This window comes from Cervus elaphus, chromosome 28, assembly GCF_910594005.1.
Source record: "Cervus elaphus chromosome 28, mCerEla1.1, whole genome shotgun sequence".
Taxonomy (NCBI): domain Eukaryota; kingdom Metazoa; phylum Chordata; class Mammalia; order Artiodactyla; family Cervidae; genus Cervus; species Cervus elaphus.
This window is the reverse complement of record NC_057842.1, coordinates 28876668-28901001: the sequence shown is the minus strand read 5'-3', so window position 1 is coordinate 28901001 and position 24334 is coordinate 28876668. Positions and strand designations below refer to the sequence as shown.

Genomic DNA, 24334 nt, shown 5'->3' with positions numbered 1-24334 from the left:
TAAAAAGCAGAGACATTACTTTGCCAACAAAAGTCCATCTGGTCAAAGCTATGATTTTTCCAGTAGTCATGTATGGATATGAGTTGGACTATAAAGAAAACTGAGCACTGAAGAATTGATGCTTTTGAACTGTGGTATTGGAGAAGACTCTTGAGAGTCCCTTGGACTGCAAGGAGATCCAACCAGTCCATCCTAAAGGAAATCAGTCCTGAATATTCATTAGAAGGACTGATGCTGAAGCTGAAACTCCAATACTTTGGCTACCTCATGTGAAGAACTGACTCATTGGAAAAGACTCTGATACTGGGAAAGATTGGGGGCAGGAGGAGAAGGGGATGACAGAGGATGAGATGGTTGGATGGCATCACCAACTTGATGGACATGAGCTTGAGCAAGCTCCGGGAGTTGGTGATGGACAGGGAAGCCTTACATGCTGCAGTCCATGGGTTGCAAAGAGTTGGACATGACTGAGAGACTGAACTGAACTGAAAGCTTAATTGAAAGATATTGAAAGACATAAATGAATGGAGTTGGTCACTATGGTCATGAATGGGAGATTCAAATTTCTTTCAACTTATCTATAGGTTCTATGATATTTTGATCAAAATTCTAGTATCAGTTTTTATAGAATTTGTCTTGCTAATTCTAAAATGTATGTGAAAGAATAAAGAGCTATGTATGGCCAAGACACATTTGAAGAAGTACAAGCTAGAATTTGTTCCTGAGCAGATTTGCAATTTAGTATAAAATACTGTTAATTAAGATTCTGCAGTATTGTCCTAAGGACAGATATGCTGATCAATGGGATGGAATAGATATTACATACGTAAATGACATACGTATGGTTTAAAATGTTTTAAAAACAAAACACTAAGCAGAGAAAAAAAACTACCCCCCAAAACCAAAAACAACAGCCTGGAAATAGCAGACTTTGGCAAACTGCAGGTTTTTAAATCTAAGAAAACCAAATGAAAGAAAGTGAAAGTGAAATTTCCTCAGTTGTGTCCGACTCTTTGTGACCCCATGGACTATACAGTCCATGGAATTCTCCAGGCCAGAATACTAGAGTGGGTAGCCATTCCCTTCTCCAGGGGATCTTCCCAACTCAGGGATCGAACCTAGATCTCCCGCATTGCTGGCGGATTCTTTTATCAGCTGAGCTATCAGGGAAGCCCGATGCTACCTCTCAAATGACGGGTGCAGGACAAGGCTTCTTTCTTGCCAGAGTCTCAGATTCTTTGTGTCTGATGGTCACGTTCCAACCTGAAGGTCCATATAAGTGATGTCTTCCCCATCCTCTGTGTTATCCACCTCCCAAGAAAAGAGGTTGGGCTAAGAATGCTCTCACTGGAAGGTCAAGTGTGTACCTGGGCAGAACTGATATGGACCCGTTCAACCTCAAAAAAGAGAACGGACTTCTAGCACTTCCCTCATGCAGATGTACAGAGAAAAGCCACAGGGATCATTCTGCCTTCTCTCGCCCTCTCTCCTTAGGAACAAGGTAAAGCCTCTCTTAGTCCTTTTTTGGACCACGGTGTCTATTCAGGCTGCAGATAAGGAATGACTGATGACAAGGGAAGAAGACGACAGGAAGGCTCCAGAGCAGCTGTGTGTGGAAATGAAGGGCAAGAACCCCTCCTTGCTAGGCCCAGAGGCCCTCCCTATGCTGTGTGTGCTAAGTCGATTTAGTCGTGTCCGACCCTTTGCAACCCTATGGACTGTAGCCTACCAGGCTCCTCTATGCATGGGATTCTCCAGGCAAGAATACTGCAGTGGGTTGCCATGCCCTCCTCCAGGGGATCCTCCCGACCCAGGGCTCAAACCCACGTCTCTTCTGTCTCCTGCACTGGCAGGGGGGTCCTTAATCACTAGCGCCACCTGGGAAGCCTCCTTGTACTGTGGGGGCCTCCTTACCCACCCAGGGTAAGCATCTCTATTCATATGATTCTATTCATAATGACTTCAAGAAATAAAGTCATGGCTCTTACCTGGGGGCGGCTTGGCCTGCCAGAAGACATTTGGCAACATGGAGACGTTTTTGATTGCCCAAACCAAAGAGTTGCTACTGGTGTCTAGTGAACAAAGGTCAGGGAAGTTCCTATCCATCCTATAGCACAAGAAAGAATTAGCAAGTGAAAAATGGCAACAGGCCCTTCCCTGGCAGTCCAGTGGTTAAGACTCTGCCTTCCATTGCGGGGGAGCTGCAGGATCGATCCCTGGTCAAGGAGCTAAGATCCTACATGCCTCATGGCCAAAAAACCAAAACATAAAACAGAAGCAATATTGAAACAAATTCAGTTAAAGACTTTAAAAATGGCAACAGTGTTGAGGTTAAGAAAACCTTAGAAAATTAATACATTTTATTTCATTTTATTTTTTCATTTATTTTTATTATTTGGAGGCTAATTACTTTACAATATTGTAGTGGGTTTTGTCATACATTGACAAGAATCAGCCACGGATTTACATGTATTCCCCATCCTGATCCCCCCTCCCACCTCCCTCTCTACCCGATCCCTCTGGGTCTTCCCAGTGCACCAGGCCCGAGCACTTGTCTCATGCATCTAACCTGGGCTGGTGATCTGTTTCACCATAGATAATATACATGTTTCGATGCTGTTCTCTCGAAACATCCCACCCTCGCCTTCTCCCACAGAGTCCAAAAGTCTGTTCTGTACTTCTGTGTCTCTTTTTCTGTTTTGCATTTAGGGTTATCATTACCACCTTTCTAAATTCCATATATCTGTGTTAGTATGCTGTAATGTTCTTTATCTTTCTGGCTTACTTCACTCTGTATAATGGGCTCCAGTTTCATCCATCTCATTAGAATTGATTCAAATGAATTCTTTTTAATGGCTGAGTAATGTTCAAACGGTGTATATGTACCACAGCTTCTTATCCATTCATCTGCTGATGGGCATCTAGGTTGCTTCCATGTCCTGGCTATTATAAACAGTGCTGCGATGAACATTGGGGTGCACATGTCTCTTTTGGATCTGGTTTCCTCGGTGTGTATGCCCAGAAATGGGGTTGCTGGTCATATGCCAGTTCTATTTCCAGTTTTTTAAAGAAATCTCCACACTGTTCTCCATAGTGGTTGTACTAGTTTGCATTCCCACCAACAGTGTAAGAGGGTTCCCTTTTCTCCACACCCTCTCCAGCATTTATTGCTTGTAGACTTTTGGATAGCAGCCTTCCTGACTGGCGTGTAATGGTACCTCATTGTGGTTTTGATTTGCATTTCTCTGATAATGAGTGATGTTGAGCATCTTTTCATGTGTTTGTTAGCCATCTGTATGTCTTCTTTGGAGAAATGTCTGTTTAGTTCTTTGGCCCATTTTTTGATTGGGTCATTTATTTTTCTGGAATTGAGCTTCAGGAGTTGCTTGTATATTTTTGAGATTAATCCTTTGTCTGTTTCTTCGTTTGCTATTATTTTCTCCCAATCTGAGGGCTGTCTTTTCACCTTGCTTATAGTTTCCTTTGTTGTGCAAAAGCTTTTAAGTTTTATTAGGTCCCAGTTGTTTATTTTTGCTTTTGTTTCTAATATTCTGGAATGTGGGTCATAGAGGATCCTGCTGTGATTTATGTCGGAGAGTGTTTTGCCTATGTTCTCCTCTAGGAGTTTTATAGTTTCTGGTCTTACATTTAGATCTTTAATCCATTTTGAGTTTATTTTTGTGTATGGTGTTAGAAAGTGTTCTAGTTTCATTCTTTTACAAGTGGTTGACCAGTTTTCCCAGCACCACTTGTTAAAGAGGTTGTCCTTTTTCCATTATATATCCTTGCCTCCTTTGTCGAAGATAAGGTGTCCACAGGTTCGTGGATTTATCTCTGGGCTTTCTATTCTGTTCCATTGATCTATATTTCTGTCTTTGTGCCAGTACCATACTGTCTTGATGACTGTGGCTTTGTAGTAGAGTCTGAAGTCAGGAAGGTTGATTCCTCCAGTTCCATTCTTCTTTCTCAAGATTACTTTGGCTATTCGAGGTTTTTTGTATTTCCATACAAATTGTGAAATTATTTGTTCTAGTTCTGTGAAAAATACCGTTAGGTAGCTTAATAGGGATTGCATTGAATCTATAGATTGCTTTGGGTAGTATAGCCATTTTGACAATATCGATTCTTCCAATCCATGAACACAGTATATTTCTCCATCTGTTTGTGCCCTCTTTGATTTCTTTCATCAGTGTTTTATAGTTTTCTATGTATAGGTCTTTTGTTTCTTTAGTTAGATATACTCCTAAGTATTTTATTCTTTTTGTTGCAATGGTGAATAGTATTGTTTCCTTAATTTCTCTTTCTGTTTTCTCATTATTAGTGTATAGGAATGCAAGGGATTTCTGTGTGTTAATTTTACATCCTGCAACTTTACTATATTCGTTGATTAGCTCTAGTAATTTTCTGGTAGAGTTTCTAGGGTTTTCTATGTAGAGGATCATGTCATCTGCAAACAGCGAGAGTTTCACTTCTTCTTTTCCTATCTGGATTCCTTTAACTTCTTTTTCTGCTCTGATTGCTGTGGCCAAAACTTCCAACACTATGTTGAATAGTAGTGGTGAGAGTGGGCACCCTTGTCTTGTTCCTGATTTTAGGGGAAATGCTTTCAATTTTTCACCATTGAGGGTGATGCTTGCTGTGGGCTTGTCATATATAGCTTTTATTATGTTGAGGTATGTTCCTTCTATTCCTGCTTTCTGGAGAGTTTTAATCATAAATGGGTGTTGAATTTTGTCAAAGGCTTTCTCTGCATCTATTGAGATAATCATATGGTTTTTATCTTTCAATTTGTTAATGTGGTGTATTACACTGATTGATCTGCAGATATTAAAGGATCCTTGCATTCCTGGGATAAAGCCCACTTGGTCATGGTGTATGATTTTTTTAATATGTTGTTGGATTTTGTTTGCTAGAATTTTGATAAGGATTTTTGCATCTATGTTCATCAGTGATATTGGCCTGTAGTTTTCTTTTTTTGTGGCACCTTTTCTGGGTTTGGAATAAGGGTGATGGTGGCCTCATAGAATGAGTTTGGAAGTTTACCTTCTTCTGCAATTTTCTGGAAGAGTTTGAGTAAGATAGGTGTTAGTTCTTCTCTAAATTTGTGGTAGAATTCAGCTGTGAAGCCATCTGGTCCTGGGCTTTTGTTTGCTGGAGATTTCTGATTACGTTTCAATTTCCTTGCTTGTGATGGGTCTGTTAAGATCTTCTATTTCTTCTTGGTTCAGTTTTGGAAAGTTATACTTTTCTAAGAATTTGTCCATTTCTTCCAAGTTGTCCATTTTATTGGCATAGAGCTGCTGGTAGTAGTCTCTTATGATCCTTTGTATTTCAGTGTTGTCTGTTGTGATCTCTCCATTTTCATTTCTAATTTTGTTAATTTGGTTCTTCTCCCTTTGTTTCTTAATGAGTCTTGCTAATGGTTTGTCAATTTTGTTTATTTTTTCAAAAAACCAGCTTTTAGCTTTGTTGATTTTTGCTATGGTCTCTTTAGTTTCTTTTGCATTTATTTCTGCCCTAATTTTTAAGATTTCTTTCCTTCTACTAACCCTGGGGTTCTTCATTTCTTCCTTCTCTAGTTGCTTTAGGTGTAGAGTTAGGTTATTTATTTGACTTTTTTCTTGTTTCTTGAGGTAAGCCTGTAATGCTATGAACCTTCCCCTTAGCACTGCTTTTACAGTGTCCCATAGGTTTTGGGTTGTTGTGTTTTCATTTTCATTCATTTCTATGCATATTTTGATTTATTTTTTGATTTCTTCTATGATTTGTTGGTTATGCAGAAGCATGTTATTTAGCCTCCATATGTTTGAATTTTTAACAATTTTTTTTCCTGTAATTGAGATCTAATCTTACTGCACTGTGGTCAGAAAAGATGACTGGAATGATTTCAATTTTTTTGAATTTACCAAGACTAGATTTGTGGCCCAAGATGTGATCTATTCTGGAGAAGGTTCCATGTGCACTCGAGAAAAAGGTGAAGTTGATTGTTTTGGGGTGAAATGTCCTATAGATATCAACTAGGTCTAGCTGGTCCATTGTGTCATTTAAAGTTTGTGTTTCCTTTTTAATTTTCTGTTTAGTTGCTCTATCCATAGTTGTGAGTGGGGTATTAAAGTCTCCCACTATTATTGTGTTACTATTAATTTCCTCTTTCATACTCATTAGAGTTTGCCTTACATATTGCAGTGCTCCTATGTTGGGTGCATATATATTTATAATTGTTATATCTTCTTCTTGGGTTGATCCTTTGATCATTATGTAGTGTCCTTCTTTGTCTCTTTTCACAGCCTTTATTTGAAAGTCTATTTTATCTGATATGAGTATTGCTACTCCTGCTTTCTTTTGGTCTCCGTTTGCGTGACATATTTTTTTCCAGCCCTTCACTTTTAGTCTGTATGTGTCTCTTGTTTTGAGGTGGGTCTCTTGTAGACAGCATACATAGGGGCCTTGTTTTTGTATCCATTCAGCCAGTCTTTGTCTTTTGGTTGGGGCATTCAACCCATTTACATTTAAGGTAATTATTGATAGGTGTGGTCCCGTTGCCATTTACTTTGTTGTTTTGGGTTCACGTTTATACAGCCTTTCTGTGTTTCCTGTCTAGAGAAGATCCTTTAGCATTTGTTGAAGAGCTGGTTTGGTGGTGCTGAATTCTCTCAGCTTTTGCTTGTCTGTAAAGCTTTTGAATTCTCCTTCATATCTGAATGAGATCCTTTCTGGGTATAGTAATCTAGGTTGTAGGTTATTCTCTTTCATTACTTTAAGTATGTCCTGCCATTCCCTTCTGGCCTGGAGGGTTCCTATTGATAGATCAGCTGTTATCCTTATGGGAATCCCTTTGTGTGTTATTTGTTGTTTCTCCCTTGCTGCTTTTAATATTTGTTCTTTGTGTTTGATATTGGTTAATTTGATTAATATGTGTCTTGGGGTGTTTCGCCTTGGGTTTATCCTGTTTGGGACTCTCTGGGTTTCTTGGACTTGGGTGGCTATTTCCTTCCCCATTTTAGGGAAGTTTTCAGCTATTGTCTCCTCGAGTATTTTCTCATGGCCTTTCTTTTTGTCTTCTTCTTCTGGGACTCCTATGATTGGAATGTTGGGGCGTTTCACATTGTCCCAGAGGTCCCTGAGGTTGTCCTCATTTCTTTTGATTCTTTTTTCTTTTTTCCTCTCTGCTTCATTTATTTCCACCATTTTATCTTCTACCTCTGTCTATCCTATCTTCTGTCTCTGTTATTCTACTCTTGGTTCCCTCCAGAGTGTTTTTGATCTCATTTATTGCATTATTCATTTTTATTGACTCTTTTTAATTTCTTCTAGGTACTTATTAAACATTTCTTGCATCTTCTCAATCTTTGTCTCCAGGCTATTTATCTGTAACTCCATTTTGTTTTCAAGATTTTGGATCATTTTTATTATCATTATTCTAAATTCTTTTTCAGGTAGATTCCCTATCTCCTCCTCTTTTGTTTGACTTGGTGGGCATTTTTCATGTTCCTTTACCTGTTGGGTATTTCTCTGCCTTTTCATCTTGTTTAGGTTGCTTTGTCTGGAGTGGGCTTTCTGTATTCTGGTGGTCTGTGGTTCCTTTTTATGGTGGAGGTTTCACCCAGTGGGTGGGGTTGGACGATTGGCTTGTCAAGGTTTCCTGGTTAGGGAAGCTTGTGTCAGTGTTCTGGTGCGTGGAACTGGATTTCTTTTCTCTGGAGTGCAATGGAGTGTCCAGTAATGAATTTTGAGATAGGTCTATGTGTTAGGTGTGACTTTGGGCAGCCTGTATGTTGACACTCAGGGCTATGTTCCTGCGTTGCTGGAGAATTTGTGTGGTATGTCTTGCTCTGAAACTTACTGGCTCTTGGGTGGTGGTTGGTTTCAGTGTAGGTATGGAGGCTTTTGGACGGTCTCCTATTACTTAACGTTCCATGTAGTCAGGAGTTTTCTGGTGTTCTCAGGTTTTGGGCTTAAGTCTCCTGCCTCTGGATTTCAGTTTTATTCTTCCAGTAGTCTCAAGACTTCTCCAACTACACAGCACTGATTATAAAACTTCTAGGTTAATGGTGAAAAGATTCTCCACTGTGAGGGACACCCAGAGAGGTTCACAGAGTTACATGAAAAAGAGGAGAGGGAGGAGGGAGATAGAGATGAGCAGGAGGCGAAAAAGGGGGACTCAAGAGGAGAGAGACAGATTTACACAGTTATCTGTTCCAAAGTGTTCTCCATAGCCCAGACACCCACAAAGATTCACAGAATTGGATTGGGAAGAGAAGGGGAAAGGAGGAAATAGAGGTGTTCTGAGGTAGAAAACAGAGAGTCAAAAGTGGGAGAGAGTAATCAACACACTCCTGAATAAAAATGGGAACTGAATATTGGATTCTTAAATGTCCAAAATTTATATCACATACTGAAAAAGAAAGATTAAAAATCTAGAGTAGAGGTTAGACTCTTAAAAATACAATATTAAAAACAAAAACAAAAACCCAAAATATTTTAGAAATATATATGAAGTTCAGTTTAAAAATAGAGCTTCTCTTTTTTTTTTTGCAAGGTTATAGTGAAATGAAAATCAAAATTAAGAAGTAGTAGAGGAGTAACAGACAACTTTAAAAGAAAATAAGAGAAAAAGAAAAGAAAAAAGAAAACAAGGAAAAAAATTTTTTTTCCTAATTAAAAAAATCATAAAAATATATGAAAATGAAAGTTAAGGAGTAATGGGGGAGTAATAGGGAATTTTAAAAGAAAATAAAGAGAAAAAAGAAAAGAAAAAAAAGGTAAAAATATATCTAGGAATTTCTCTGGAGCTGTTGTGGTCAGTGTGGGTTCGGTTCAGTTTCAGATAGCTCCTCGTTCCAGCTTACACTTCTCAATATCTACAGGCCCCTTCCGGTGTAGTCGGTGTTATCTACAGGGATTTTGATCTGTTGCACCGGTCCCTTCTGAAGCGGTTCCCTTTGTTTATTTGGCTTCTGTTTGCCGGCCTCTTCAGTGCCTAATTTCCGCCCTGACACAGGCGGGCGGAGGTGGTCTCTTATTCAGGTTGCTAGTTCCATCGCGCTGCGGGGAGGGGCAGGCGCTGCTTTCTCCGTCTGTGCTGCTCAGGCTCCTGGCTGCTCTATATGGAGCGGGCCCTGCGCTGCGCACTGTTCCAGCCCTCGGGTGTTCCACAAAAGCGTGGAACAAAAAGCTGCACCTGCGTTTTGTGCCTTCCCCATCAGAGCGGCTCAGGCAACCAGGGGCTTGATGGGCGCACTCTCCCCGGGTGCAGCGCGCCTTCTCCCCTCCGTGGTCCCAGTCTCAGTTTCCGCCTGCGCCGGTCGGGTGCCTGCGCCCTGTGTCTCGCCGCGACCCTCCCGGCGGATGTCGACCATCCAGAATCTCAGGAGGTCTTTGATTAGAAACTGGAGGCCTGTTTGCAGTGCCGTAGGGGATGCGGTCCTTGGGGCCGAGCCTGCCCCTTTCCCCTCCCCCCTGCCTCCAGCCTCCCGCGGGGCTGGGCTAGTCCGCAGCCGGCCAGCTTTTCTCTGGACTTGCTCAGACCCTTTGTTCTGCAAACGGCCGGCAGTGTGTTCGGGCCGGTTAATTTTCTCTCTCTCTTTTGCTGTCCCACAGTGTAAGTTGGTATCTCACGAAAGCTCCCTCTGATTGCCCTCAGGACACTCAGGCCCGGTCCTTACCCTAAGCAATGCCGCCGGCTCCTCTCCGTTCCGCCCCCACTTGCTGGTGGCGGATGCGGGCGTCTGGGGTACTTTTCTGCTGGGAGTTGCTTTTAGGCACGTAATCTGAGGGTTTTATTTATTTTTCCTCCCAGTCAGGTTGCCCTCCAAGATTCAAAAATTTCCCCCAGACCTGCCAGTGCGAGGGTTTCCTGATGTTTGGAAACTTCCTCTATTAAGACTCCCTTCCCGGGATGGGTGTCCGTCCCTAGCTCTTTTGTCTCTCTTTTTATCTTTTATATTTTGTCCTACCTCCTTTCGAAGACAATGGGCTGCTTTTCTGGGCGCCTGATGTCCTCAGCTGACGATCCGAAGTTGTTTTGTGAAGTTTGCTCTGCATTCAATTGTTCTTTCGGTGAATTTGTAGGGGAGAAAGTGGCCTCCCCGTCCTATTCCTCCGCCATCTTGGCTCCTCCAATTAATACATTTTAAATGTATTTTAGAGATTGCTAATTTAAAATGATTCTACATTTTAAAGCTTTAAAGTCTAAAGGAGTAAGTTTTAGTATTTGTGTATACTAATCCTCAGGGTACAATTAAATAATATGCCTCTTTTCAATGGAAAAAAAGCACCTTTATCCTCTAAATTCTCTGAACATCTATGCATAATTTATGACCCAGAGACTACATTTAGAAATTTTGGAGAAACTTAGAAAAAGCAAAATCTGCACACTAGGTTTTTTGTAAAAGATTTTATATAGTATGACCAATTTATTGAGGAGTTTTTGAGGGATAAACATATCTCATATGGGGTACAAGGGAATTCATTGATATTTTCATACACCTTTTGGAAGGATGGGAAATTCAAGGTGATACTCATTCTATCCTAACATTTCTCAAAACTATTTGGACATCAGAGTTCCCCATGGGATTGTCAGGGCCAAGTCTTCTTTGCTCTGCTGGGAGGAGGGAAGGACAGGGTAAGATGCACAGATAGACCTATGTCTAAGCTCTCCTTCATACTTCTCTTCCTTCCCCAACTCCCCTGGAAGGAGGGACAGAAAATCCTTGCTTTGTCTGCTCACATTTCTTTTTCATTATGTTCTGTTTACCCAGGTGGTGACTTTTTAATCTGACAGCTCAAATTTTCATATCCTTTAAGTATTTAAATTTTAGTTTCAACCACAAGCTTTAGCATCAGATAGACTTAGGTTGAAATTGTGACTTTACCATATTTCAGGTATCTGTGCTTGATTTTACCCTCTAGGAACAATGATAATTATTAGTAATAATTATAGTGAATATATGTCTGTGTGTGTGTGTGTGTACATATTAATATATTCATCTTCAGATACTGTGGACAGTTTCTATTCTCAATCTTGGAAGCATATCAATATTACCTAGAAAGCTTTCAGTATTACCCAGAGAGCTTTCAAATCTAAACGTCTGCAGAGTGGGAGCCAGGTGGTCAGAAATATTTAAAAGCCCCTTCCCTGTGTTGTGAGGGTGAATCAGCGGCTGGGAAACACTGCTCTGGTCCCAGAGGATGGGAGGGAAAGAACATATTAATTAATGTTGCAGAGAACATCCTGCCACAAAATGCCACAAATACCGAAACTCAGGCTCGGAGGGGCACAGAAGCTTGCCTCCAGTTACATGTGCGTGTGCGCTTGGTCACTTCAGTCGTGTCAGGCTCTTCGCGATCCCATAGACTGAGGCCGCCAAGCTCCTCTGTCCATGGGGTTCTCCAGGCAAGAATACTGGAGTGGGTTGCCCTGCCCTCCTCCAGAGGATCTTCCTGACCCAAGGACTGAACCAGCATCTCCTGCATCTCCTGCATTGCAGGTGGATTCTTTCCCACTGAGCCACTGAGGAAGCCCCCTCCAGTTACATAACTAGTACTTTTCATCAAAAGTGCTTTCATCAAAAGGCATCAAAAGCATGTTCTAAATGACCCAATCAAAAAATGGGCCAAAGAACTAAACAGACATTTCTCCAAAGACATACAGATGGCTAACAAACACTTGAAAAGATGCTCAACGTCATTCATTATCAGAGAAATGCACATCAAAACCACAATGAGGTACCATCTCGCACTGCTCAGAATGGCTACTATCAAAAAGTCTACAAATAATAAATGCTGGAGAGGGTGTGGAGAAAAGGGAACCCTCTTACACTGTTGATAGGAATGCAAACTAGTACAGCCGCTATGGAGAACAGTGTGGAGATTCCTTAAAAAACTGGAAATAGAATTGACATATGACCCAGCAATCCCCCTGCTGGGCATACACACCCAGGAAACCGGAATTGAAAGGGACACGTGTACCCCAGTGATCATCTCAGCACTGTTTACAAAAGCCAGGACATGGAAGCAACCTAGATGTACATTGGCAGAAGAATGGATAAGAAAGCTGTGGTATATATACACAATGGAATATTACTCAGCTATTAAAAAGAATGTATTTGAGTCAGTTCTAGTGAGGTGGATGAAACTGGAGCCTATTATACAGAGTGAAGTAAGTTAGAAAGAAAGTCACCAACACAGTATATTAATGCGTATATATGGAATTTAGAAAGATGGCAAAGTGAAGTTGCTCAGTCATGTCCAACTCTTATCAACCCCATGGACTATAGACTACCAGGCTCCTCAGTCCATGGAATTTTCCAGGCAAGAGTACTGGAGTGGGTTGCCATTTCCTTCTCCAGGGGATCTTCCCTATTCAGGGCTTTACCCTCTGAGCCTGTAACAATGACCCTATATGCTAGACAGCAAAAGAGACACAGATGTAAAGAACAGACTTTTGGACTCCGTGGGAGAAGGCAAGGGTGGGATGATTTGATAGAATAGCATTGAAACATGTATATTACCATATGTTAAATAGATCACCAGTCCAAGTTCGATGCATGAAACAGTGCACTCAAAGCCGGTGCACTGGGATGACCCAGAGGGATGGGATGGGGAGGGAGGTGGGAGGGGGTTTCGGGATGGGGAACACATGTACACCCATGGCTGGTTCATGTCAATGTATGGCAAAAATCACCACAGTATTGTAAAGTAATTAGCCTCCAATTAAAATAAATCAATTAGTTTTTTTAAAAAAGCATCTTCTTCAGTGTATTAGTAAGGATCACGGTCAGAGTGGCATAATTTATCTGCCCTTTCCTATTTGTACCTCAAACTTCTCTGCTCTGCCCATCTCTCAAGGTGTCCCTCAGCCGGGTCCGAGTGTGCTCTGGGGAGTTTTAAGTGACCCAGGAACTTATTTAGGCAAGACTGTTAGTATACCATCCCTCCGTACACATAAGATTCCCACTGCATCTCCACCTCTGAAGAAAGATCAATTGTGGAGGAGTGAACAGGTTTTCATTAATCAAACACACACCTATTGTTTTCCAGGTGGATTATCTATAAAGAATACAATGGTGAAGATGGCTGTTTCCTTAGCTTTAAAGAAGTGAAGAAAATTCACCATCCTAAGTGCCAAGAAAAAGGAAGACGTAAACACAATCTCCCTTGACTAAACCATTAACCTAGTTAATTCCTCCATCCTTCAAGACTCAGCAGAGGCAAGCATCCTCAAAGAAACCTTCCTTTGTCTGCTCCTCCATCTGAGTTAGGAGAGCTCCCTTCTTTGCCCAGGTGCATACTTGGCTTAACTCTGGCACGGGACCTATTATACTGCACTGGTTTATAGAGCATCTGCCTTCTCATGAGTCCATGAACTCCCTGGGTAAAAAGGATCATGCCTCTTAATGTATCTTTAGTATCTAGCACAGTCCTTGGCACATAGAAGAGCTTCAGTAGCTGTTTCTGAATCAATATCAATATTTTCTTATTATGAACAGTGATAGAAGACATCAAGAGGGCAGACTTTAACATTTTGTAAATCAGAAAAATGAGTCAGAGCTTAGAAGAAGTTTAGATGACTCAAGGTGGAAAGTCATTATCTATTTTTAGCTCCTTTTAACTGCTAGAAGTCAACTCTAACCTGTTGTTTAATCTCCAGGGTAGAGAGGACTGGAACAATGAAATAGGCTCTAAAAAGTTATTTAATCACCCATTCTGATTCATCCTTTGGCGCATCCTTGTTAGCTATCACCAAAAACCATTTAAAAGCCATGCTTGGTGTTCTATTGAGGAATTTTAATGGCAATGATTACAAATCAGGGACCTCTTCAATATAACAAGAAACACTGATGTGTTTATACATGTTCCAGGCAATTATGAGTGTTCCTCTTTCAAGCAAAAAAATGTCTCTCTTTAATGTTTATTAGACTATATTCTGAGAGTAACTATAGAACCTACTAGTTAATTGTTGATTCAATAAATCATTTTATAGCTATTTTATAAGGCTCTTTGGCAGGCAACGAGAGGCTCAATATGAAGACCCACCACATTGGCAATGCAGGAGACCTGGGTTCAATCCCTGGGTCAGGAAGATTCCCTGGAGAAGGAAATGGCAACCCACTTGCCTAGAAAATTCGACCAACATAGGAGCCTGGTGGGCTACAGTCCACGGAGTCACAAAGAGTCGGACACGACTGAGTGACTAACACTTTCACACTTTTAATATGAGAGACCCACGCTGGACCCTGACAGACTTTCCCATCTAAGAGAGGACAAAACAACAACAACAACAACTGAGCAACACAGCAAATCATTCAAGACGAAATGTAAGTCAACACTACATTGTATTTTGCAGATGAAGGTGGTATAGATGGGAGGAAGAGATACCGAGACAGCTAAAGATCTGAGGAGGTGCAGCAGGAGCTGATATTTCTTAGTGCCTGCCATGCTTTCTGGTCACATTGCCAGGTCAGGCCAGGCTAGGAACAGAAATGTAAATTTCTAGTCTTTTGTCTCAAAAATGTGACTGCTTCATCAACCTACAGGTACAGCCCATGGGCTTCAGATTAGAAAAATTATACAGTTGATGCTTTTTATTGGCAGATTCTGTATCTGTGAATTTGCCTCCCTATGAAAATGTGTGATACCAGAATCAATAGAGCGCTTTCATGGTCCCTCTTAGACAAGGGCAGAGTCCTGAAAAAGTTAGGGGGACTGGTATATACCTCCTGGCAAAGGAATCAAAAGGCTAACCGCCACCTTTTTGTTTCAGCTCTCAGATGGTACACAAGTGCCCTTCTCACAGACTACAATGAAGGCTACTATGAAGGCTAGTTCTACTATTTAAAAAGGCCTCCATGCCTAGTTGATGGTATAGTGGTGAACATAGCTGCCTTCCAAGCGGTAGACCTGGGTTCAATCCCCAGCCAATGCAGCAGGCTGGTCTTTGGGGCTTCCCAGGTGGTGCTAGTGGTAAAGAACCCACCTGCCAATGCAGGAGACTAAGAGACCTGGGTTCAATCCCTGGGTTGGGAAGATCCCCTGGAGAAGGGCATGGCAATCCACTCCAGTATTCTTGCCTGGAGAATCCCATGGACAGAGGAGCCTGGTGGGCTAAGGTCCTAGCTAAGGGCTAGGGTCGCAGAGTCTGACACAGCTGAAGGGACTTAGCACTCATGCATGCATGCACCAAGCCTAGTGCTAAAGAGCTGTGGGGTATCCTAAGTGCCTGAAGGCTGTCTGTGCCTTAGGGAGAAATGCAGATATTGAATAAGCTTCAGAAGTTCTATTCAATTCTGCTAAGTTAAATAAGCTTAATAGTGCTGTGGGCTGGGGGAGTTCAATATTAGTGAGTGAACAGTATGTAGTAAATAAAGTATTTTTAAACAGAAACACACATCAGACAAAGTTATATACTAACAAGTTGACAAAAAAGTATTGAGTCCAGAGGGTCAGAGGAGCCTCCCACTGAACACACATCAGACAAAGTTATATACTAACAAGTTGACAAAAAAGTATTGAGTCCAGAGGGTCAGAGGAGCCTCCCACTGTATTTCCACCAGAAGGAAGGATCCCTCATTGTAAAGCCCCTTTCCTTTCTCTCTTCAGAGCATTGTCCCCCTATGCTGCAAGCCCATGGATCTAGCCATTGGCCAGCAATGGAATTCATAAGAAACTGTCCCATAAATACACACATACCCTTTCATCTCCAGTATTCTGACAGCATAATTGATACCCTTTTCCTTGATTTAAACGTACACATAATTTTACCTCACATGTTCCGTTGGCATAGATTCCAGAGCCACCGAACCACTAGAGTGTATAAGGGTCGCTGTTTAATGATTTATCAATATTCAGGTCTATGAACCGGCAGACGATTCTGACGATTATTTACATGGACCTCGGTGATACCCAAAAGAAAAATGCTTTTATGTTTGTGGATTATTTCAATGAACTATAGAAAGTGGGTATCAAAAAAATGTATTTCAAAAAAAAAAAAAAAAACTGAAGGCACCTCGGACCTCGAGCCTGCTTCAGACATCACCGGGCGGAGCACGCGCCCTGAGCCCGGAGCGCGCGCCCGCGGCCCGATGCCCGAATCGGCCGGCAGGTGGCGCCCAGCGGTGGGCTGCACCCCCGCGCGGTCTGGGCCAGGTAGACTGGAAGGGGCGGAGGTAACCGGGAGCGGGCAGCGGAGGCCGCCCAGCGTCCCCCACCCGCTCCACGCCGCGCTCGCTACACGCGTGCGGGGAGAGGACGCGGCCAGCTGCCTTCCGAGCTCCTGCGCCGCCGCTGCTTCTCCGCCTGGCGCCGGGCGTCCCCGCCACTCTCAGTCCGAAGTCGGCCACCATGGAGGCGCAGGCTCAAGGTGAGTGGTCGCCGATCGCCCCGAGGGTCAGGCCCTGGGGCTCCCAAAGGCCCTTTCCCCGCAGCACCTAACTTTGCTCCCCGGCCGAGCGGATGGGTGACCTCAGCCCATGTGTCCACCACTCTACTCCTCCCCGCGCCTGCGGGACAATTCCTGCTCCCCCAAACTCAGGATGTGCTGTGGGCTGGGGACCAGTGGAGAGGACCCTCGACAGGAAACTAGCCCCGGGATTGCTCGACTTCTTTCCCAGCCAGTCGCGCTCACGCTTCCCACACCTCGCGGGCGCCCGCGGGACCTGTTGGGCAGGTCCGGAGAACCCCTTTCGTCCCCTTCTCCCCGCGGGGAGTAGGGAGGGGACGCGACGACTCCTGCGGTACACGGTGGGTTCGCGTCCTGCACCCCCCGAATCCCGGGCTGAGCGCAGCGCGCGCCGAGGGGCTGGCTCCGCGGAGACCCCGGGTCTCCCGGACACGCGAGGGGTTTGCGGCGCGGAGACCTGCCTTCTGAGGCGCCGGAGTGCGTTACCCGCCGGCTGATCTTCGCAGCTTGACGCGAGGGTCCTGGTTTCCTTCGATCGGGGGGCGACCTCTGTCTCCCTTGGCGCGCGGGGCCTTCGAGCTCCGCGGGTCGCTGGCTCCAGGAGCCCGAGAGGGCTTCGCCGAGGGCAGCCTGGTGTCTTGAGGTCGCCAGCAGAGAAGGGTTAGGGAATCCCGGTGGAATCGTGCCAGAATGGAAGTAAATGGAATGTGTAAAGAAGCAGAGATGGACGAATGTGGAGCAGGAGACTGGTGGGAAGTCTCTGACTCTGTAGAGTCTCTCTTGCGAGCAATGCAGAGAAGGAATGGATGAGGAGTTCAGCCTTTTTCAGGCTTTAGAACAATCATCACCACCTTTCTTCCACGAGAAATTCTATGTAGGCTTTTAAATCAAATAAGAGCCCCGTTTAAAGAATTTAAAAAAGGAAGAAGAGGTTCACGACCCTATGTGCTTAAGTGTCCTACATGAGAGAGACTTGGCAGATGCTGGGTCTGGAGTCACCCAACAGGTTTGGCTGCCAGGCTTACAATGGTCTGAACAGTACGAACCATTCTCATTCTTTCCATCAGCCAAGATTTTGTCCATAAAGCTGTTGCTTCCAGTATTTTTCCTCCACTATCTATCTAAATGGGAAAGGAGAATTCAACCAAGGGTGGGGAATTTTTGTATGTGTGCTCAGTCGTGTTGGACCCTTTGCAACCCCATGAACTGTAGCCCACCAAGCTCCACTGTCCATGGAATTTTCCAGGCAAGATACTGGAGTGGGTTGCCATGCCCTCTTCCAGGGGAAATTTCTCAACTCAGGGATCGACCCTTCATGTCTTGTGTCTCTTGTACTGGCTGGCAGATTCTTTATGCCTGTGCCTCCTGGGAAGCCCCTGGGGAGCTTCTTAGTTTAATTCAAAAGTTGAGATCAGGTCAGAGGCCTTCACTCCTAAACTGAAGCAGGTAGGAACAGCTGGAGCTTTCCAACCTGCTTTGCCAGTGAGAATCATTTGCAGTTTTAAATACAGGCCCTGGCCCATTCCAGATCCAGCAAACTGGAATCTCTGGGGCCTGGGCCTGGGTTTATTTGAAGGCTTCCCAAGTGAATCTGTTATTCAGTGAGGTTGGAGAGAAAAACTACAGCACGTAGGAAACATGCATCAGACTGGACCCACCAGTGTTATCCGTTTGCTTTACTTGTGAGATTTACTTAACAAACACTCCAGTGCTTTCCTTTGCCAAGCACTGTGCTAGGCGGAACAAACATGGCCTGGATCCCTGCTTTGTGACATTTATAGTGTAGGAAGAGACGGGCATTAATTTGAGAGTTATTTGATAACTAAATGGAAAAATTGCAACCATCTAACTGATAAGAAGAGGACCACAGTGTCGTGAGAGCCTGAAGGAGGCTCCCAGCCTAGTCAAGTAGTGAAGTGAAGTCGCTCAGTCGTGTCCAACTCTCTGCAACCCCATGGACTGTAGCCTACCAGGCTCCTCCGTCCATGGGTTTTCCCAGGCAAGAATCCTGGAGTGGGTTGCCAGTGAGGGCCTGAAGAAAGCTCTCAGCCTAGCAGGTGACAGTCAACCCAGCAGAGTTTGCTCACTGCGTCCCTGTTTCTGCTCTTTGTGCTTTACATGGGTTGACTCACTGCTTCATGGCAGTTCCATGAGCTAGGTAGTGTGGTCCTTCCCATTCTCCAGAAAGGAAACAAGCCAGACATGTAAATCCCTTGTGACACCAAGTATATAATATTGCAGAGTGGATGCTGTGAAGGCCCACTCCCCACGCAAAGCCTACCACTTTCAGAAGAGAACTAAAACTTAAGTCCCTACCTGCTCTTCCTCTCTTTGGCCCCCTCTGCCTCTTCTCCCCTTCATGGGAAGCCCTCCTAGGGAGACTGGATTAGGGTAAAGGTCAGCCAGGGGGACAAAAGTAAATAGAGTTAAGAGATACTTGGGAAGAAAAAAATGGTAACTTGGATTGGCTGTGAAGGATGGCGGTGTCAAGGATGACTTTCAACTTTATAGTTTTACAATCAGGTGGATGATATTTGCCCCTTAAATTCTCATCTTCCCAGTACATTTTCAGACTTTTTTTTTTTTTTTGGTCAGTTAAGAAGCAGACATATTCTTTAAGACATATTCTTTAAGAATGAAACGTTTGACAAAATGTTTATGGTTTACATTAAAGAGATCTTCTTTCCATTTGGTGCATTTCTCTGGCTAAATAATTGCCTCTCAGATTCTAAGGGAGTCCTGTAGTTTCCTAAACGCAAGCTGCTATCCTCAGCACTGTTTGTTTTAGAATTATCTAGAGTGGGGATGGCTTATCTTTCTGCCCCTTGATCTAGAGAAAAGCAAACATGAATGAGGTTAAGTGGTCAGTGCTATTGAGATGTCCTCAGGTATTTTATAGTACCTCTTCCTGGAGGAGGGGATGGCAACCCACTCCAGTATTCTTGCCTGGTGAATCCCACGGACAGAGGAGCCTGGGGGTTCCAGTCCATGGGGTTACAGAGTCAGACAGGACTGAAGTGACTCAGCATGCACTTTATAGTACAGATGCTATGGACTTCGTTTGCACACAAATCTCCATAAATGCAGTAGTGGGTCTTAGAAGTAAAATGCTGCTGTTAGGTTCTTTGACTTTGTAGAAGAACAGATTACTTCCAACAAAACAGGAAGACATTCTGGGAAGTTGGCAGAAGGAAAAACATAGAAGTGGGGCTAGGAACAATTCCATGAGGCAAGGCTGGAGAACTGTGTGCAGTGAGAGGCCCACAAGAGGCTAGTGTTGCCAGTTGTTTTGCTGGTACTAGAGAATTTTGCTTTAATAAAATTGATATATTAGAGAGAGAATTTATTTTGGAATGTAGCACTTTTCTGAAACATATGGCAGCCCTTTAAAGAAGGTTCCTGATCTTTTCATATTTCATTATGAAATGAAATATTTCATATTTCATTATCTTTTTGCCTTTCATATTTCATTACTCTAGAAATTAACTTTTTGTTTTTTCCAATGTCTTGAATGTTAAAAGGAAAAAATTTCGCTTAATACTTGCATGTATTCAGAATAATAATTGTATTAGTGTCCTATGATTGCTGTAACAAATTATTACAAATATAGTGGCTTAAAACAACAGAAATGTATTCTCTCACAGTTCTGGAGGCTTGAAGTCCAAAATTACCATCGCTGGACCAGAATTAGGGTGTCAGCAATGCTTCGATCTTTCTGGATGCTCTCAGAAATACTTTTTCCTCGCCTCCTCCAGCCACTGGCCGCATCTCTTCAGTCTCTGCCCTTGTGGTCCCGTCGCCTTCTCTTCTATCAGATCTCCCTCTGTTACTCTTATAAGAATATTTGTGATATTTCATTTAGAGCTCACCTGGAGAGTCTAAGATAACCTTCCCATCCCAAGATTCTTTTCCCATTAAAGGTAATATTTACAGGCCCCAGGGACCAGGACCTGATATCTTTGGGGGCCAATATTCAGCCAATTACAGTAACTATTTTTTATATTCAGACATTCTATTCAGGAGAATTCTCAGAAGTCCATGAATGACTTCAAGTAATATATGTCAGATTAAGCCTGTTTGCAGATTCCATTAAAGTGAAATGTCATGTTTATCTTACGTTCCTCTTTGCTCACAGGGCATTTGTTTGGACTCATCTTGTTCCAGGAAGAAGTCAGGGCACTTTATACAGACAAATGAAACACAGGAAGATAATGTAAGTTAGATGAAAGAAAACAAACAGATAAGAGCAGAAAATACAGCGAAGAATGAGCTCTAGAAAAAATGAATACAGTTATATCCTTTTTATTAATATTCCATGCAAACAAATTCTTGCTTTGTAAGCAAAGCATATTATTGTTTTTTGACAAAACAGTAAAATAATCCCTTCTCTCTCAAAGAGCAAGAGGTTAACTTAAGTCTCTTATATTGTAGGGATCAGATTACGCAAAGAAAAAGAAATCTGTTTCCCACATTTCAGGCTGTATAATCGTAAACCTCAAACTATGGAAGCTAGGTATTATACCTTTTGATTTATGACTTTGATTTATGACTATGATTATGACTTTGATTTATGACTTTAAAAAATATTATAAAGAGTATTCTTACTGTCTTCAAAGCTACTTTCTACTGTTTTACTTTCCCTCTAAATACAAATTTTAAAGTAGGTAGTGATGTGTATATAAGATAAAGTCAACCATTTGTAACAAATCATATACTGTTAGGCTTCCCTGATGGCTCAGTGGTAAAGAATCCACCTACCAGTGTAGGAGACACAGGTTTGATCCCTGGACTGGAAAGATACCCTGGAGAGGGAGATGGCAACCCACTCCCGTATGCTTGCCCGGGAAATCCCATGGACAGAGGAGCCTGGCAGACTACTGGTTCATCGGGTCACAAAAGAATCAGACACAGCTTGGTGATTAAACAGCAGCATGTACTGTTGTTGCAATTAAATTTTTTATAAAATGGAGTCACATGAAACATAGATATTATGTTGTTGTCATTGTTGTTCAGTTGCTAAGCTGTGTCCAACTCTTTGTGACCGCATGGACTGCATGCAGCATGCCAGGTTCCTCTGCCCTCCACTATCTCTAGGAGTTGGCTCAAATTTATGTCCATTGAGATGGTGATGCTATCTAACCATCTCATCCTCTGCCACCTCCCTCTCCTTTTGCCTTCAGTCTTTCCTAGCATGAGGGTCTTTTCCAAGGAGTCGACTCTTCGTATCAGGTGACCAAAGTATTGGAGCTTCACCTTCAGCATCAGTCCTTCCAATGAATATTCAGGAGTGATTTCCTTTAGGATAGACTGGTTTGATCTCCTTGCAGTCCAAGGGACTCTCAAGACTTCTCTCCAGTACTACAGTTCAAAAGCATCAACTCTTTAGTGCTCAGCCTTCTTTATGGTCTAGCTTTATGGTTTTTATGGTCTAACTCTCATATCCATACATGACTGCTGAGAAAACCATAGCTTTGACTATATGGACTTTTGTCAGCAACGTGCTTCTTAACATGCTGTCTAGGTTTGTCATAGCTTTCCTTCCAAGGAGCAAACTTATTTTAATTTCATGGCTGCAGTCATTGTCTGCAGTGATTTTGGAGTCCGAGAAAATAAAATCTGTCACTGTTTCCACTTTTTCCCCATCTATTTGCCGTGAAGTGTTGGGACTGGAAACCATGTGTCTTTAATGTTGAGTTTAAAGTCAGCTTTTTCACTCTCTTCTTTCACCCTCATCAAGAGGCTCTTTATTTCCTGTTCACTTTCTACCATTAGAGTTGGTATCATCTGCATATCTGGACATTTCTCACGGCAGTCTTGATTCCAGCTTGTGATTCATCCAGCTCAGCATACTAGAAGCTATTTTGAATTGCATTCCCTAATATATGCCTTGTTTTCTTAATACTTTTTGACAGGCAGAATTTGAGAAGTTGCTTCAAAAAACTTAGAAGTAAATGAGTCCATTTTTCTGGTCAATCAGAAGATTCGGTACTTGGTGTTAATATGTTGTCTCATGTATTCTTCACAACACAACCTTTGAACTAAATCTGCATTTTTATACTATGGAACTGAGACTGAGCAGTCTCGCTTACTTCCTCTAATTTACCAGCCAGTGTGTATGCTGAGTGGCTCAGTCATATCCGACTCTTTGCAACACCATGGACCATAGCCTGCCATGCTCCTCTGGGCATGAGATTTCCCAGGCAAGAATACTGGAGTGGGTTGCCATTTCCTTCTCCAGGGGATCTTCCCCAGCCAGGGATCAAACTCTTGTCTACTACATTACAAGCAGATTCTTTATCCTCTGAGCCACCAGCGAAGCCTAGGGAAATAAGTAAATAATAAATAAGTACTTTGGCAACTATCCTTTAAAATGTGTAAATCATCTATACTTAAAAACTGGCAATTGGAGAAAAGAGGGTGGCAGCCCCAGTTACCAGTCTGGCGTCGCTCTCCACATATGCGAATGTTCGTCATTGCTGCAGTTCTGGAATGTCCCCAGCAACACTGTGAAGCCATCTCCTAAACTGAGTCAGGATGCAGTTAAGAGGACATGAAGGATGACCCTAAACTGTGGATTTCCAAGCCTGTCATTCTATTTGTCATTGATGTTTGTGCAATGAAGTGTAATTTCTTTAAAATCTATGCATTAAATTAAGAATCATTATTAATGCACCAGAGAAGGCAGCAGAACATTTTAATGAATTTGAGTTGGCTAAAAGCAAGCTTTGGGTCCTCAAGGAAAGATGAATTTTAAATAGTTTCTCACAGTGTGAGTCGTTTATAAATGTTGCATTTTGATGCAGAGCATGTGAAAGTCCCAGAATAAAACCACAAATCTCCAAGAATACCCCTTTATTGCCAACCTATTACTTCTTCCTCAGAAGACAAAAATCCGATGCTTGGCTATTTGTGCTGTAGCCAAATGATGTACCACGTACCAAAAACGTGTGTATATATATGTTACATCTCTAGAGTTATATCTAGTTATTTGCACCTTACACAAACATTTTCTCTGACGTATATCTAAAACGCAGAATCCACCAAGCCCTTGGAAACTGCAAAATGCAATTTTCTTATAATTAGACACTTCTTTTGTCAATCAATAGCAAGAGCAGCTTGTCAAGGATCCTGGAAACAGAACTGATTCATTCAGAAGAAAATGATAACTACGGGGACAATGAGAGGGGAGTCTCTTCAGATTTCTCGATTTCAGAGTCTCTGGCTGTTGGATATTTATTTGTTTGTTTTCCTGTGATTTCTGCCCCCTGTATTTGAATGAACTGAGAGTAGCGATAATGAGAACAGTAAATAATCTATAAATATTGCCAACATTTGGGATTTCAGAATTCATGTAGGATTCATTTCTACCTGAAGACATCATGGAAAGATGGTTCCCTTACTCAAGAGTCGAGACAAGTCAGGAGGAAATTGAAGTTTTTGATCCTCATTATTCCTCTTTTGATACTCCAGGATCCATCTTCTTGCTTTCTGCAAAGTTTATTTCAAATGATGGAAAGGTTCTTATGAGCACTCACCCATTTCTCCTATTTTACAAATTCCATGAAGGACATTACTGACAAGGAAAATGTCTGCTTATTGTGGACTTACTGTGTGCCAGACCTGGTTCCAATTGTTTATGAGATGTTCCTCCAGGTTCCCAGAGCCCCCCTCAATGACTCTATACCTGAAAGAAGGAAGCTTATTCTGAGGATTAGGGCTTGCATTTGTCACTGTGACCATTAAGAGAATGTATAGAGGTAAGAACACACATGCAGAACTTTTTGGAAGTATGATCTTGCTATTTTGGGAGGGGGTATCCACCAGCCAGAAAGCAGCTGGTTGCTCCATGGCAGTGCTCAACGCATGTGCCTTATGGAGTCTCTTGCATGCAGGAGAAGGGCTGAGCAGAGACCTTGGCCTCTCCTTTCCAGAAAT

The 24334-nt window shown here is 42.6% G+C and overlaps 1 protein-coding gene across 4 annotated transcripts in view; it reads left to right on the top strand.

Annotated features, from left to right (window-relative positions):
• The first annotated feature begins 15998 nt into the window (after nt 1-15998).
• TPD52L1 (TPD52 like 1) overlaps nt 15999-24334 on the top strand; it is a 90910-nt gene continuing 82574 nt past the window's right edge. For 3 of the 4 annotated variants that reach the window (XM_043890462.1, XM_043890461.1, XM_043890460.1), the window contains exon 1: nt 16129-16360. In XM_043890462.1, coding sequence (XP_043746397.1) covers nt 16342-16360 — 19 coding nt within the window. In that variant the 5' untranslated portion in view covers nt 16129-16341. Of the gene's footprint in view, nt 16361-24334 lie in introns of all 4 variants that reach the window. The other variant, XM_043890459.1, reaches the window with a different exon arrangement.